We start from the raw sequence: 16493 nt of genomic DNA on the forward strand, positions 1-16493 counted from the left end.
CTTCAGAACGTCACATTATGAGACAGAAACGTCACCAGCGTCATGAGTGACACCTGTGTTTACAATTAGTTTGTAACCGTCAATATTTTCTTGTATTTTACCTGTTTTATTTTCTAAAGTCAGACTTAAAAGTAACTCCACTTCTCTGTCACTCCAAACCAAAGACTCTCGTTCTGTCTTGGAAGTAACTGCAGTCCAGGCGGATTTATGGTTCCGCGTTACACCAACGCAGAGCTACGGCGTAGGCTACGCCGTCAATTTAACACAGAACCATATTATTCAGGCTTCACACGTGTCATTTGTTGATGTTTTTTTCCAGGATTCTGATTGGCTAGCATGACTTTATCTTCTCGTTACACTGCCCCCTGCAGGTTTGTCATAACACCTTAACAGATATTTATGCAAGTTCTTGTAAACGAAGAGATTTTGAAAACGATCTTGTGTAAATGATGGTATTTTTCAAAACATAGAGGGGGAAATATCTGTTTTTGTAAATACCCGGCTACGTGGAAACGTGGCCTTAAATGATGCCCTTCACTGTGGATCTGCAAGTTGATGGCTAATGAGTATTTGTTTAGGGAGGATGGACGTTGACTGTTGCACACACACACACACACACACACACACACACACACACACACACACACACACACACACACACACACACACACACACATGAGAGGGTGAAAATGACTTGCTCTCAGGGACCTTGACAACCTTTGCCCTCCTGGCTCTTGTTTCAGGGCCTGTAATTGCCACTGACCAATGAGCTCCCGGTTGAAACCAGACCCCAGGACGCAGCTATTAACGTCCCACTCCAAACGGATCTTGTTTTGATTCCTGATGCTTTTATAGGTTTTGTCTTTAGGAGACATTCCTGCTCTGCACATACCGTGCACTCCTTTCTGCCTTTATTTTCCTTCCTTCCCATCATGTGGGGCCTCCCCCCCCCTTTCCTGCATTCACAAACATACACACGGCCGTAATCAGCCTGTGCACGTTAGTGTTTATACGTGCAAGTGTGTGTGTGTGTGTGTGTGTGTGTGTGTGTGCATGCTCACAGGCTAGTGCTACTGACCAGCCCGGCCTCTCTGGCCTCTCCTGATAGCCAGTTACCCTCTCTGAACTTGGCCAGCCGTCACAGCTGCGTTAGGGTTGAGGGATGGGGGGCCCGTGTATCCAGCTGGGTCGGGAGACACCGGTGGGGGCAGGGCCGGCCCAGATGCAGATGGTTTAGGTCAAATGGAGATGTTTGAGGATGAAGGGGGAGGGTGATTTGAGAGCTCAGGGGCACAATAACTCCAGAGGTTACTCCCAAACCCCTGGATAAATGCATTCTTGCAGTTGGAGTACACATTTGTTTTGAAGAGTGGCTTTGTAGCCGTCCAGCATCGTCTCTCTGACCCGCAGTCAGTCACCCCAACAGGGTCTGGGTCGGGATAAAACATGAGATAAAGTTGAAATAAATCAATACAGACATAAATTATCTAAAAGTTGGGACGGTGTGGAAAATGCACGGAAGACGGTCATTGTTCAGTTTGACTTTATTTTCATTACAAACAGTATAAAGCCATATTTCATGTTTTTTATGCAAAATTCATTGCATGTGTCAGTGTCAATATATACATTAGGAATGGGTGATACTTTACCGTTCACGATTTACCGTCAAAAAAATTCCCCACGGTAAGAATTTGTATCTCACGGTAAAAATGATAAATTCCCCTTGATGACAGAAGGAAGAAATGAGAAAGAGAGAAAGAAAGAAAGAAAGAAAGAAAGAAAGAAAGAAAGAAAGAAAGAAAGAAAGAAAGAAAGAAAGAAAGAAAGAAAGAAAGAAAGAAAGAAAGAAAGAAAGAAAGAAAGAAAGAAAGAAAGAAAGAAAGAAAGAAAGAAAGAAAGAAAGAAAGAAAGAAAGAAAGAAAGAAAGAAAGAAAGAAAGAAAGAAAGAAAGAAAGAAAGAAAGAAAGAAAGAAAGAAAGATAGAAAGATAAATTCCCGTTGATACGTTTTTGTGTAACAAACACGGCGGAAGGCGGATCTTTTTATCAATCCAATTTAATTGGTGTAGTTTAGTATTTAGTATCTTTTAGAGCAGTGATTTGGCTCCAAAGACTGAATGTGGAGATAGATTTATAGTTACAAAGATGGAGTTGAATTGGTATTTTTTTATCGTTATCGGGATAAATGCCAGAAATTATCGTGATACTTTTTTTAGTCCATACCGCCCATCCCTAATATACATATTACTCAAAGATGTGATGACGAGGACATCTGTTTTCCAACTAATGCTTAGGGGAATTGATATTTGCATATTTCTTTTTCAACAGCACATAATGTCGTTTAACATTTTTAAGAAAGTGCTTGGAAACAACGAGGGAATGAGGCTAAACTGGATACCCGTGATATTCTGATCTTTGGTTGCACTAAGATCATCATTCATGGATAGCTGACATAAGCACATGGGCAAGGCATGACTTTCTATAACCTCCTGAAACCTTCAGAGGAACATGTGCTGCCTTCAAAGACACATCTTTTTCTCATGGACGTTTCTCAACGAAAAAATCAACACAAATCTCATTCTGTCTGCGTTACAAAGGGATTTCTGACCCAGAGGAGGGTACGGGCGCTGAACTGTTCTGCTGGGTTCTGAGGACATTTAAGGAAATATAAGAAACATTGTGCATCTTTGTGCCATTCACCATACTTTGACTTTGCTTTTATATACATACTTTGGGGCATATATACATATTTTGGCACATATATATTTTGGGGCATATATACAGATTTTGCGGTGTATATATACATATTTTGGCGCATATATACATATTTTGGCACATATATACATACATTGAGGTGTATATATACATATTTTGGCACATATATAGATACATTGAGGTGTATATATACATATTTTGGCACATATATAGATACTTTGGGGTGTATTTATACATATTTTGGCACATATATACATACATTGAGGTGTATATATACATATTTTGGCACATATATAGATACTTTGGGGCATATATACAGATTTTGGGGTGTATATATACATATTTTGGCGCATATATACATACTTTGGGGTGTATATATACATATTTTGGCACATATATACATACTTTGGGGCATATATACATATTTTGGCACATATATACATACTTTGGGGTGTATATATACATATTTTGGCACATATATACATACTTTGGGGTGTATATATACATATTTTGGCACATGCATACATACTTTGGGGCATATATACATCATTTGGCGCATAAAAAAAAATATATATATGCATACTTTGAGGCATATATATATATACTTTGGTGCAATATATACTTACTTTGGTGCATATCTAGATATATATACATACTTACCAGTTAAAAGTACAGAAAATAAGTCTGGAGTTCATGCTTAAGAACCATAGATTAGTTGTTATTTTTATTATTTTCCTTCAGCTGGAGCTTCTGTTCTTCTCCTCCTCCTCACGTTTCCTGTCCATATCTCTGTTTACAAAAGCCTTCTCTCTGTATTTGTTACCATTTCAAGCTAACAGACCTAAATGATGTTGTGTTTGTGTGTTTTTGTGCAGAACGGCAGTGCGGGCTGGGCTGACGAGGCCGACAGCAGCCGGGGGAGAGGAGAAGCTTCCAGAGACTTCGCTAAGGTGAGAAACTCAAAACCAACTATAATCATCCAGTTCAGTCATCACACAATCATCTTCGTTCATTACGTCCATTATTGTTAAACTTCTACATCAACCTGAAATTAAAAAAGATATTTTATAATGAAGAGACTTCAGACTAAAAGCAAAGCTGTTAAAGAGCTGCTCGGCTGCACCAAACTTTCTGCCCTAACAAGCTTGTGTGTGGTTCTGGTTCTGGTTCTGGTTCTGGTTCTGCAGCTGTACGAGCTGGACAACGATCCCAAAAGGAAGGAGTTTCTGGACGACCTCTTCACCTTCATGCAGAAACGAGGTAAGCACCGCCCAGGAGTTAAAGCATATTCAGAACTGATGTTCATCTGTGTTTACATGAGGTTCAGATCAATCTCATCCAGTAGTTCTAGCGTATTTTCTGCAAACATGTTCATTCACCAATTTGTGCTTATTTCAGTAGCTTTTAAACATAAAACTGTTCACCTTTGTGGTTGTTCCTCCCAAGGCGTGTATGTAGGGTGACTTAATCACAACTGGTTTTTCACGCTTTGGCCATGTGGTCAGAGCAAATACCGCAGCACTTCCTTTTCCTTAGTCATTTCCTGACTCGGTGTGAGAAGGAGCTGCTTCTTTTTTAAGGAATTTCACTTCAGACCGACTGATGTTCGGCTTTCAGCAGAACTAGATTATCAGTCATGCAAATATCAGAATACGTTTTTATTATTTATTTATTATTGAGCTTTATTTCGAATATGCATATTAAAAAAGAACAATACAAAAAAGTAAAAAAAATAAAGTACAAATGGGCAGATCTCGCAGATCCACCAACATATTCAAAAGGGAGTATTGAAGTTTCTACTTATCAGGTCCTACCCCTAAATCTTATATTCATTTCCCCAAATAGCAAGAGAATCAATGAGCTTACTTATAGAACACAAAAAGCATAATATAAGTCTATATATCAACATAAATAAACATCCATTTATCAACATATCTACATATAACTATATATCCATATATATTAACATAGATATACCCGGACATAAATACTGTACTGTATGTATAATATATCTCTTTATATCCATATATATACATACATATATGGATATATATTATAACATGTTTATTTCCATAATATTAATCTATATATCTATATATATCTACATTTTTATTTGCCACTGTATTTTGAGGAAAAAAGTTTCTTTATATCTTTTTTTAAATTGTGATATGTTTTGACTTTGTTTTAGATCTATGTATTTATATCTGGGTGCCTTGAAGGGCGCTATATAAATCAAAGTCATTATTATTATTATTATTATTATTATGCTCAGGCTGTTCCAAAGTAACAGTACATAGATGAATAGAATGTATTTTTAAAGCTCATCCTCCACATAGGAGCAGGTTTTCTGCTTTTCTGCTCGGTTTTTCACGTGAGCGATGACACTGATCACCTGCAAAAAAGAAAAAACTGTCCTGTAACTCACACCATGTTGGCTCAGAAATCCTGGACTAATTCCCCTCCCGACGGTAAAGGGCTTAAGGTGTCAGCAGGTGAGATCTGCTTCAGTTGATCCTGCATTATCAGAGCCAAGCAGATCTGCGTTATTACCGGCCAGCGGGCAGCGAGCTGGCCTGGCCTGGTTCCTGTCCGGCTCGCCGCCAGAACCGCCGGACCCGCTGCTAATTCACTTAGCCTTTTATTAGACGGAGCTGCAGCCAGGTTTGTCACCCACAACTTTATTAAGTATACTAGGTCAGACTCATAAAGGGGCCGGGGAGCGTACGTATCCACCACGGCTCCATAGTTACTAAAAAAGCTACGACTGCAGGAATTTAGGAAGAAAAAAACCTCACAGATGTCTCTGTAATTATTATTATTAACTATTATTATTATGTAATTATTACAACTAATCAGGGTATTGGGTATGAAGGTACGACAGCCGCCACGCCTCGGCTTCAAGGGAAAATGTAAATGTTTGTTTTTTAAATACATTTATGGAATTACTCTGTGTCTATTTCTATTGATTATTCTATTACTTAATACATATAGAATAACTACAAATGCAAACATGATCGATTTCACTAGTTATTATACACTGCAAAAACTCAAACTCTTAACAAGAATAATTGTCTTATTTCTAGTTAAAATGTCTCATTTTTAGTCAAAAAATCTCATTACTTTACTTTACTTTATTTTATTTATTTCTCAGGACAATGCACATTGATGAACATATATACATATGTAAATGTGCCAGATTGTAGTTTCCATCTGTAGTCCAATATCGGCAGGTAAGGTGTTAAAAGCAGAAAAGGTAAAAATGCAATAAGAAAAAGAAAACAGAAACAAAGACAAGTACAATTAGTAAAATGAGAATGATAAAAAAAAGTTAGTAGGTAGGAGGAGGCCCAAACACACATTAGGTGTTAAATATTAAATTACATTTAAGACAAGACTCAAAAACAACAATTTTCACCTGTTTCAAGTAGATTTTCACTTAAAATTAGTAGAAAAATCTGCCAGTGGAACAAGATTTTTTTGCTTGTAATGAGAAGATAAATCTTGTCCCACGGGCAGATTTTTCTACTTATTTCAAGTGAAAATTTACTTAAAACAGGTGAAAATGGTCAAATAACAAGTTATTTTTCTGGTGATGACTCTTGTTTTAACTGTAATGAGATTTTTTGACTAAAAATGAGACATTTTAACTAGAAATAAGACAAATATTCCTGGTAAGATGTAGAGTTTTTGCAGTGAGCGAGACTGCATTTGAAAAAGTTCCAGTTTTCTTGACCACACAGATCAGATACATAAACTTCTGTGATGAGTATTTGCTGGACGTGCTGATTGATACTCTAGTTCAGTTCTGTGACTCGTAACCTTGCCGTACCTTAGTAAGACTGAATTGACGCCACTGGAACTAAAAGAACGGGGCATCTTTTCAGTGTTTTTCTCTCCGTGACCCCGTGATGGAGCACTGTGGCCTCGATGGGGAGCACTGTTTCCTCATGGCTCGAAGGTTCTGGGTTTGAGTCCTGGCTGGGATTGCACGTGTGTGTTTGCTTGTTGGTGATTCTTAACTGTCTGTACGAGCGTGTTGATGTTTATACGTGTGATGGGCGGGTGACGTGTCCTGGGTGTTCCTGAGACGAGCAGGAATAGAGTCCAACGCATCCCCGTAACTCTGGATAACAAAACCACCTGGTGGGCAAACGCTTTTAAAACATGACTACGTTTACATGTTTACAGTCAAAATTCAGGTTATTGCTAATATTCCGGTTACTGAAACATTGGGAATATTCCGTTTACATGGTAATTAATCATTCAGGATATCTGGATCAAACCAGCGACGCACGGAGAACGTGATGATACAATTACCGTCATTTCTGCTTCTTCTTCCTGTATCCAAATTCAAAACAAATGCTGCTTCAACTTTTCTCTCTCCTTCTTGTAAATCTTCTATCCCGGTACTTTCTACCGTCTACAAATGCAGAAATGTTCATATCCTTCATTACATTTATGAAGTGATTAGTCTCCTCCTGGTCTTGGTTTCTCCGTGTTTAGAAGAACTTCCTGGACTCAAAAGACCAGGATTCCTTGTGAACAGAGCATGTGCAGAAAACACATTCCTGTTCCGTTTGATGGGGATATTCCGTTTGGCGTTTACATGACCCAATATTCAGGTTTAAAAGGAGTAACCCAGGGCTCATATTGGGGTTTTTAAAAACCTGAATATGAGCAAATTCTGGTTATTAAAGGGGTTATTGGTGTTTACATGGCCGTGCAAATTCAGGTTATTGCCAATATTTGGGTTTTAAAAGGGTTATTGATGCTGGAAACGCAGTCATTGCTTCTCTCTGTTATTTGCCTGGATGCAGAGTGTTTCTTTGTGCGCCCCGGTGCCGTAAACTGTGCTTGTGAATGACTGTTCACTGCTCAGTGCTGCAGTCTGGAGTAGTTTAAATTGAATTTAAAGTTGTATAAACGCCAGGTAGATCTGAAGGTTCTTTACTAAACCTGCTTGTTCTGTTTCGGGGGTTGTGGCCGATGCAAAACACACAAACTGTGTGAGGGAGAGTCATTGAACATGTCAGAGCCGTCTGAACGTTGTTTAGAATAACTAACATTTTGTGGTGTTTTTTGACCAAAGTTAAAAGTTTCATGAGGATTCGTTTGGGATGAGGATCTTGTGATTCTTTACTCGGTCTGGAACCAGGACGGCAGCCGTCGGAGCACGTCTGGTCTTGTTTGGAGGTAATGAATTAAGCAGAGCCAGAGAGGGCGGGACAGGATCTGTCAGACCCCCGTTAGTGTCTCAGTCCTGGACCCGTTAGTGTCTCAGTCCTGGATCTGCCCCCGTTAGTGTCTCAGTCCTGGATCTGCCCCCGTTAGTGTCTCAGTCCTGGATCTGCCCCCGTTAGTGTCTCAGTCCTGGATCTGCCCCCGTTAGTGTCTCAGTCCTGGATCTGGATCTGTCAGGCCCCCGTTAGTGTCTCAGTCCTGGATCTGGATCTGTCAGACCCGTTAGTGTCTCAGTCCTGGATCTGTCCCCGTTAGTGTCTCAGTCCTGGATCTGTCCCCGTTAGTGTCTCAGTCCTGGATCTGTCAGACCCCCGTTAGTGTCTCAGTCCTGTATCTGTCAGACCCGTTAGAGTCTCAGTCCTGTATCTGCCCCCGTTAGTGTCTCAGTCCTGGATCTGTCCCCGTTAGTGTCTCAGTCCTGCAGACGCTGGAGTGTTGGGCTGACCCTTCGCTCCCACCGGTCACAAGGAGGAACCGTCACGCTGGCAACACCAACACCTCACTGTCTCAGAAAAGTTCTTTTATTTTCTGTAATGCAAAAATGTCATACATTCTGGATTCATTACAAATCAACTGAAATATTACAAGCCTTTTATTATTTTAATATTGCTGGTTATGGTTTACAGTTTAAGATTAAGATTCCCAGAATATTCTAATTTTTTGAGATAGGATATTTGAGTTTTCTTAAGCTGTAAGCCATGATCAGCAATATTAAAATAATAAAAGGCTTTCAATATTTCAGTTGATTTGTAATGAATCCAGAATGTATAACATTTTTGCATGACAGAAAATAAAGGACTTTATCACAATATTCTAATTTTCTGAGACAGTCCTGTGTATATATAAATAAATCCCAGTGAAACAAATAAATCAGAATACTGAACGACTGAATTCTGAACGGCCTGCGTCATTTGAATGTTCAGCTCGTCAGTTACAGCGACTGGATCTGGACTTACACGGATCCAGTTCCTGCGTCATTCGTACGAGCCAGCGCTAGTTAGGGAGAAACAAACATGACTGTTCCTTCAGGCTGCCGCTCAATAACGGATGAGACACAAGTGTGATGCACATTGAGAACAGGGATCTTTCTGACTGATTTTGAATACATTTTACATACAGAAGCAGCAATGGGATGACCGGGGATGGGGGGGGGGGGGCGGGACCGCAGGCCAGAACGCAGCTCCCGAGGCTCCGGCCTGCAAACATGTACAAAAGAGAAAAAAGGGGGGCCGGCACAAGAAACTACAGGAGCGATGGACAAAAATGATAGCTATGAGATACTTATAATAAATAAAAATGGTAATGGAGAAGAGAGGCAGGGAAAAGGAGAGGAGAAGAAGGGTGAGAGGCACCGCCCAGCGGTCATGTCGGCCCCCCCTGCAGCATAAGCCTATAGCAGCATATTTACCACTAGAGGTTTACTAAACACTAACTATAGGCTTTACTAAACAGAAAGGTTTTAAGTTTAGTTTTAAAGGTGGAGGTGGTGTCAGCCTCCTTAACCCAGATTGGAAGTTGGTTCCATAGTAATGGTGCCTGATAGCAGAACGCCCGCCTTCCAAATCTACATTTAGATACTCTAGGAACTACGAGTAAACCTGCACTCTGAGAGCCGAGAGCTCTGCCAGGAACATAAGGCACTATCAGGTCTTATAAAGTAGTAAATACTGCAGAGCTAAGCCGTTTTGGGCTTTATATACAAGTTATACAATTTTAAATTTTAAATTTACAGAAATAAAACGTCTGTAACTGGAGCGCATGGCGGAGCGCTGATGAAACCATTGTCCGGGAGTAAGGGCTATAATTTCAGCTACTCAACGGTGACTTCTTTACCTCACTGTTTAGACAAGAGCCACTTGGCCGACCTCTGCCGCGTCTCAAACCCGCGCTGTAATCACAGGGAGATGCTCGGCTGGATCCACTTTTTAGCCTCTAATTATCCTCCACTACTCCCGATTCTCCTCTTTTTTTAGTCCGCTGAAAACGAGGGAATGGATGGAGAAGCGGAGAAGCGGGAGGAGCGGTATCAGTCTGGTGTGATCTCGTGAAGAGGGGGACAAATGGCGAGGTGCTTTTCCCACCTCGGCCAAAGGGCCTGTGGGCCGTGAAAGGGAAGCGAGAGCGGAAGGAAAACTTACGAGGGATTCCCATTTCCTGCCTCTGTGCTTAAAAACATGCCCGTGTGTGTGTACGCGTGCACGTGTGTGTGTGTGTGTGTGGGTGTGTGTTAATGGCTCAGGAATTCTAGCAGCTGTCCTGAATGGTGTCAGTGTGTAAAGAGGCCCCTGTGATGGCTCTGCATGGCAGAAATGGCCAAACACACTCATCTAATCCAGCCAGCCTCTAATTACGTCGTTCTTACGGCGGCTGCTGTCAGACCGGCGTACGTGTGCAGGAATATGTGGTTGCATTTGCTGCCAATCTCCCTTTTGTCCCTGCCGCTCGCTGCTTGCAAGATCTTAATCAAGCAGCTAGGCCTGTGTCGATTCCCATATTAACTCGATTCGAAATCGATTCGTATGTCCAAAGGTCATTTTTTTTTCATCATTACAACTTTTGGTATTTTTTTATTTATGCCCAAAAAAGGAATGTTTTGTTGGACACGAAAATAACTGGTGCCATGTTTTTGCCTTTAAATATGTTTAAAGGTATGAAAACATTAAAGTTTTCAGTTATAATTGCATAAATTGTCTATATTTCTTTACTTTTTGTACTGTCTTGGAGTTGCATTTGCATAAAATGCTAAAAACCAAATTCTCAAAAGTTAAAAACCAAAAATGGAACAAATAAAAACGGAATGTGGGAAAAAATAAAAGCGATTTCCTCCGTCTCTGTTTCCTCCTGGATCTGTTTGGTAATTCTGACCCACGATGTTTCTGTTTCAGTTCTATCAGCATTCTGGGAGCTGATTGGTCCTTACAGCATCATTAGCTGCAATACTTGCTGTTGAATCTCAATATAATACTAGTATTAATATGTTGCAGAACTACAGTCATATCATTCATGCAACAGCTCAAAAAACTGTTTTAATAACACTAACCCAAATCAATATCAGAATCAAATCTTGATAATCGATTCTGAATCTTAAGAATCGAATCGATTCTTGACATTTGAATGGATCCCCAGCCCTACAAGCAGCAGCCTCGCGTCTTCATCAATGTATTTGCTGCAGAAAGAAACATTAGCTAATGGCCTGACATGTACATGTAATATGAATGCATTAGGGGGGGGTGAGTTACCGCAGCATCACTGTTCATTAGAGCCATTAAAGGCTCTCTGGTCTCGCTGCCACTCGCAGCAGGAAAAGACTCGGACGCTTGACGCTATTAAAGGTTCGGATGAGGCAGACGGGCGATTCTTTGTTATAGTTTGACACCCGTTTGCTTCGTTATTAGAGCTGGGGGGGTCCGGAGCATGAGGTGGGGGGTGGACGTAGGTGAGGGAAGCTATGATGAAGGTTAAATAAGAAAAAATAAATACAAAAAACGCAGCCTGTCAACGCCGTCCACTTGAGATGATTAATGGCTGCAGGACAGAGCTGTGATGGACAGAGATGGAGCAGGGCTCCTGTTCATCGGGGTAGGGGGGGGCTGCTCGTCCTCACCCAGAAAACCTCACACGTTGTCGTCAGGAAAGGCTTCTCAACGGGAAGTGCAGCTCCGGCTTAAGAGGGACCACACGGTGGGCCGTCGCTGCCCCGGAGGAAATCTCTCGCTAGCAGATTTGGCTCCGTTAATAATAAACTGTTAAGCAGGATGTGTCATTAAGATGCTTCGGTCCCGGAGACGACGGCGTCCCACGAATAACCTGCAACCTGTGAGAAAGTAGCTCTGATGACATTCTCTTTTTCCCTAATTATGGGCATACCAAGTAGTGGCATGACCATATTGCAATCGTCCAGAATGGCCCAAAAGGCAATGTTGCTAGTATTTTGCTAACAAGCTAACGTCTCAAAAGTCCCACTGCGCACCAGCGGGTGTAAAGCATGACCCCGCTCTGATGTGGAAAAGAAAAATCCCCCAAAAATGAAACACGGCCGGAAAAACCTGAAAAATGAAGGCGATATATTAGTATCCAGAAAAGGTTTCCCTATTCTTATTCTTATTATTCCGCACTCTTTTTTCGTCCATTAATACGGCCAGAACCGCAACGTGCACCCATGCATGTTACCGTGGCAACGCTAGATGCCAAAAAGCAAAAAAAAAGGCGAAAATTCGGGCGCTTATTGCTCGGCCGAACTTTATCGTAGAGACATCGTTCAAACTTTAAATCACTCGGCCCGATTGGCACTAACGGACCGTACAACCTCATTATGCCAAGTATTACAGTTTTTGCGATATTGATCTTTCATTTTTTTTTTTTTGTCCGTTTGACTTTGGACACGTGTTGCTAGGCAACAGGTTATCGTAGAGACATCATACAAATGTTCTCCAACTCGGCACGCTGTGGACTTAAACATATTCAAATTTCATGAAGCTGTGATTTAAGGAAATTTTATGTCAAAATCCATGCCAAATGGCCCCATTCATTCGGATGGGGTTTTTTACCATGGTGGAAAAAAACCTATCCATTAATGTAGCCTGAACCGCAACGTGCACCAATGCATGGCATACATCGTTGGATGCTTCTCCATCGTGACTCGATGGGAATTACTATTCTCAGTCAAAAGCGTTACCGTGGGGACGCTAGACGGCAAAAAGTGCGCCCCATTAGTAACTATTGGGAGCACAGGAATGAATGCAATACAACCGTAAACACCTCAAACTGACATAGAACCAGCCCGAACACAAACACTACAGCCCCAAACCAAAGCAGCGAGAGGGGACGAATGGGCAGTAGGGCATGCCCATATCAAAATTTCCAGAAATTTTCTAGTTATTATTATGGGCATGCCAGTCATGGCATGCCATGGCATGGGAATTTTCTAGTTAAGACATATTAATTTTGGACAATGAAAAGCTTTTATTCACGTATTTATTTGCCCAGCTGTGGCGTCTTCTGTTGTACTTGTAATGTGGGAACAGTGTCGTCCCAGCAGGACGCTGGAGGAGGAAGTTTCCCCCCAACTGTAACCCGGAGACCCAGAGCTCCGTCCACACCAATTACAGCCTGAATGGGCTCTGGGGGATCTCTGTGTGCATTATATTACTCCCCTGGCCAGCCTCGTAACGGGCCGGCCGCTGCACAAACACCAGCCCACAATAGGAACATTCTCCGGCTCTTTGATACCGCCTCGTTTTCCTCTTAGTTAACACCCCACAACTTCTGGAAAGTTGCAGCACCTGGTCGCCTTTAACAATTAGAGCGCAAGGCATTGTGGGCGTATATTTGTCCGCTTTTTTAGTTGACGTGTCAGTTTTTTGGCGCGTGAAAAGGTCTTTCTCGATCTGAACGGCACCCGAAAGATGTTCCTGTTTGAAAAAGAAAAGCCGGTGAGGAAGTTTTAAGCAGGAAGCGGCAATAAAACGTAACGAGGAACTGACATTTTGTTGTCTCAACTCCCCTTCTGTCTCTTTTCCAAGCTCTTTCTCTGCCAGGCCCGTCCTCCCCCCTCTGTTTATTGTGCTACAGTTACAACCACTGAAACTTGATAACACCGTGGGGGATAGAGGTGGAGGGCCGCGGTGCGGCCTGCTCCTGGTCGGGGGGGGGATTAAAGCTCCCCCTGTCCTGAACGGGATGATTAATGATCTCTAAATAAGTGGGAGCCAGCATTTGTTGATTGGGGAGTCCTGACAGACGGCAGACGAGGGAGTGACCGCCGCGTGTCTCCTGCACGATGGGGAGAAAGCAGGGGATGAGGGATGAAGAGGCGGACATGGACACCGCGCTGGGGGAAAAGGGCAGACGGGGGTGCCGGGGTGACTGAGCAAAGGTTAAAGGAGACAGCAAGCCGGCCCGTGTAGAAACAAGGCCGCGCGCTTTCATTTCCCTTTCAAAGCAGCGGTAAGTGGTCGGGATGGGCGGTACGGACTAAAACATTTATCATGATGATTTCTGGCATTTATCCTGATAACGATAAAAATGACGATAAAAAAAATACCAATTCAACTCCATCTTTGTAAATATAAATCTATCTCACTCTCAGATCCTCCATGTTTGTTACACAAAAACCTCATCAACGGGAATTTATCCTTCTTTCTTTCTTTCTTTCTTTCTTTCTTTCTTTCTTTCTTTCTTTCTTTCTTTCTTTCTTTCTTTCTTTCTTTCTTTCTTTCTTTCTTTCTTTCTTTCTTTCTTTCTTTCTTTCTTTCTTTCTTTCTTTCTTTCTTTCTTTCTTTCTTTCAGGCTCATTTCCTTTTTCCCTTCCTTCCTTCTTCCCTTCCTCTTTTCTTCCTTCCTTCCTTCCTTCCTTCCTTCTTTTTTCCCTTCCTTCCTTCCTTCCTTCCTTCCTCCTTTCCTTGTTTTCTCCCTTCCTTCTTTTCTTCCTTCTTTTTTCCCTCGCTCTCAGATCCACCATGTTTGTTACACAAAAACCTCATCAACGGGAATTTATCCTTCCTTCCTTCCTTCCTTCCTTCCTTCCTTCCTTCCTTCCTTCCTTCCTTCCTTCCTTCCTTCCTTCCTTCCTTCTTTTCTTCCTTCTTTTCTCCCTTCCTTCCTTCCTTCCTTCCATAAATCAGTTTTACACAAAAACGTCACCAACGGGAATTTATCGTTTTTACCGTGAGATACAAATTCTTACCGTGAGGAATTTTTTTGACGGTTTATCGTGAACGGTAAAATATCACCCATTCCTACTAAGTAAGCTGACGCTGGCCCAGCTCGCGGCCGCCGCTCGCGGTTAATCAGAACGCGAGCGGGTCGGCGGCAGAGAGGCCATTTATTCTCAGGGAAGGGTGGCAACCCCGATGCTACGAGCACGCCGACCGCCGCTTTCTAATCTCCGCCTGGAGACGGACGCCAGAGGAAGCGGGGAACGTTCCCCCCTTTGAACGTGCGTCGCCCTGCAGTTGTGATCAAACATTTTGTGGCATTTAGTTATATTTAGGCTCGGAGATTATCTTTAACTTTTGTGACACTCCACCCAGCGGCTCTTAAATTACAGCCCAGCCTTTGTGGGCCGAGCATCTGCAGCAGTTAAGGCTCTTCCTCCCAAAACAAAAGGAAATAGTGGTTTTCCTGACGTTTTACGTGTGTGTGTGTTGGGAAGGAATCAGATGAAAATCTTTTTTCCTTTTTTTATGTTTGTTTCTCTGCAGCCGAGGCTTCTCTTTGTGCCTTTTCCTCCGTGCCGCTCGGTCCCAGCCCCCCCATCCCCGTCCCCCGCCCCGTCGTTTCCTCTGTCATTTATGCTGCTCCACGGCCACAGATTGCCACCGTGCTGCCCATCTTTAATTAAGAGCATCTTGCAGGAGGATTTGAGGCCTTAAGCGGCCGAGCTGGGAGATTCCTAATCGCTGCGCTCGTGGAGAAGGATAAGTGCAGATTCATGTGTCCACCAGAGCTGCTCGCTTCATTAACGGGTCTTTTAGTCTCCGACGGAGATGTACGAATGTACGACGTGTTAGGGCCAAACTAAGACAAAAAAAATAGGAAATTACGAGAATAAAGTTGTAAAATTACGAGAATAAAGTCGTAAAATATTTGATATTCAATACTTCACCACATGTGTAGTTATGTTATTATCTCAGGTCTTGATTTCACCATTCAAAATGCACCTTAACCTTTTTATATTTTTATATTATTTATATTTCTTATATTTCTTATCTGTTTGTACTGCACTGTACCCATGTATAATGACAATAAAAGTATTCTATTCCAAATTACGAGAATAAAGTCAAAACCTAATATTACGAGAATAAAGTCGTAAAATTACGAGAATAAAGTCATAATATTACGAGAATAAAGTCATAATATTACGAGAATAAAGTCATAATATTACGAGAATAAAGTCGTAAAATTACGAGAATAAAGTCATAATATTACGAGAATAAAGTCGTAAAATTACAAGAATAAAGTCATAGCCTAATGTCGTGAGAATAAAGTCGTAATATTATGAGAATAAAGCCGTAATATTATGAGAATAAAGTCGTAATATTACGAGAATAAAGTCATTAACGGGTCTTGTTTAGTCTCCGCGTTTGCAAAAAAAAATGATCATCCATGATGGAAATGACTTTCCAATGGGAAAAAAAACCCCAGTCATTTAAAATAAATACAGATTGGGGGAAAATGGAAAAAGAAATGTCACGATTGACCCTTTGTATGCCTCAAGAAAGATTTAGGCGAGTTATACAACTTACTTGATGACATTTTCATAAATCAAGAACATGTATTTTTGTCTCAAAGCCCTTATTCTCAGGAGGATTTAGTTTTACTGTCACAAGACCTGATTTAATGCAACTCAGGTGCATTTTTAAATAACCTTGTGAGGGCCGTTTATGCTTAAAAAAAAAAAATCTCCTGCGATCAACAAATTCCCCCAAACCTCCGCTATCTCTGCATGTCTTGCTTCTCCATCTGTGTCCTGTGTGTGCTCTTAAAGCAAAGCTTCCTGCCCTCCACACCCCAGTGATGGATGGGATGAAATGCATT

General features: G+C 41.6%; 1 protein-coding gene across 1 annotated transcript in view; it reads left to right on the plus strand.

Annotated features, from left to right (window-relative positions):
• LOC133418318 (AT-rich interactive domain-containing protein 3B-like) overlaps positions 1–16493 on the plus strand; it is a 107904-nt gene that overhangs the window by 50788 nt on the left and 40623 nt on the right. The window contains exons 3-4 of the mRNA XM_061706897.1: positions 3590–3664; positions 3902–3974. Coding sequence (XP_061562881.1) covers positions 3590–3664; positions 3902–3974 — 148 coding nt within the window. The remainder of the gene's footprint in view (positions 1–3589; positions 3665–3901; positions 3975–16493) is intronic.

Source organism: Cololabis saira, chromosome 2 (genome assembly GCF_033807715.1).
Source record: "Cololabis saira isolate AMF1-May2022 chromosome 2, fColSai1.1, whole genome shotgun sequence".
Lineage (NCBI taxonomy): Eukaryota > Metazoa > Chordata > Actinopteri > Beloniformes > Belonidae > Cololabis > Cololabis saira.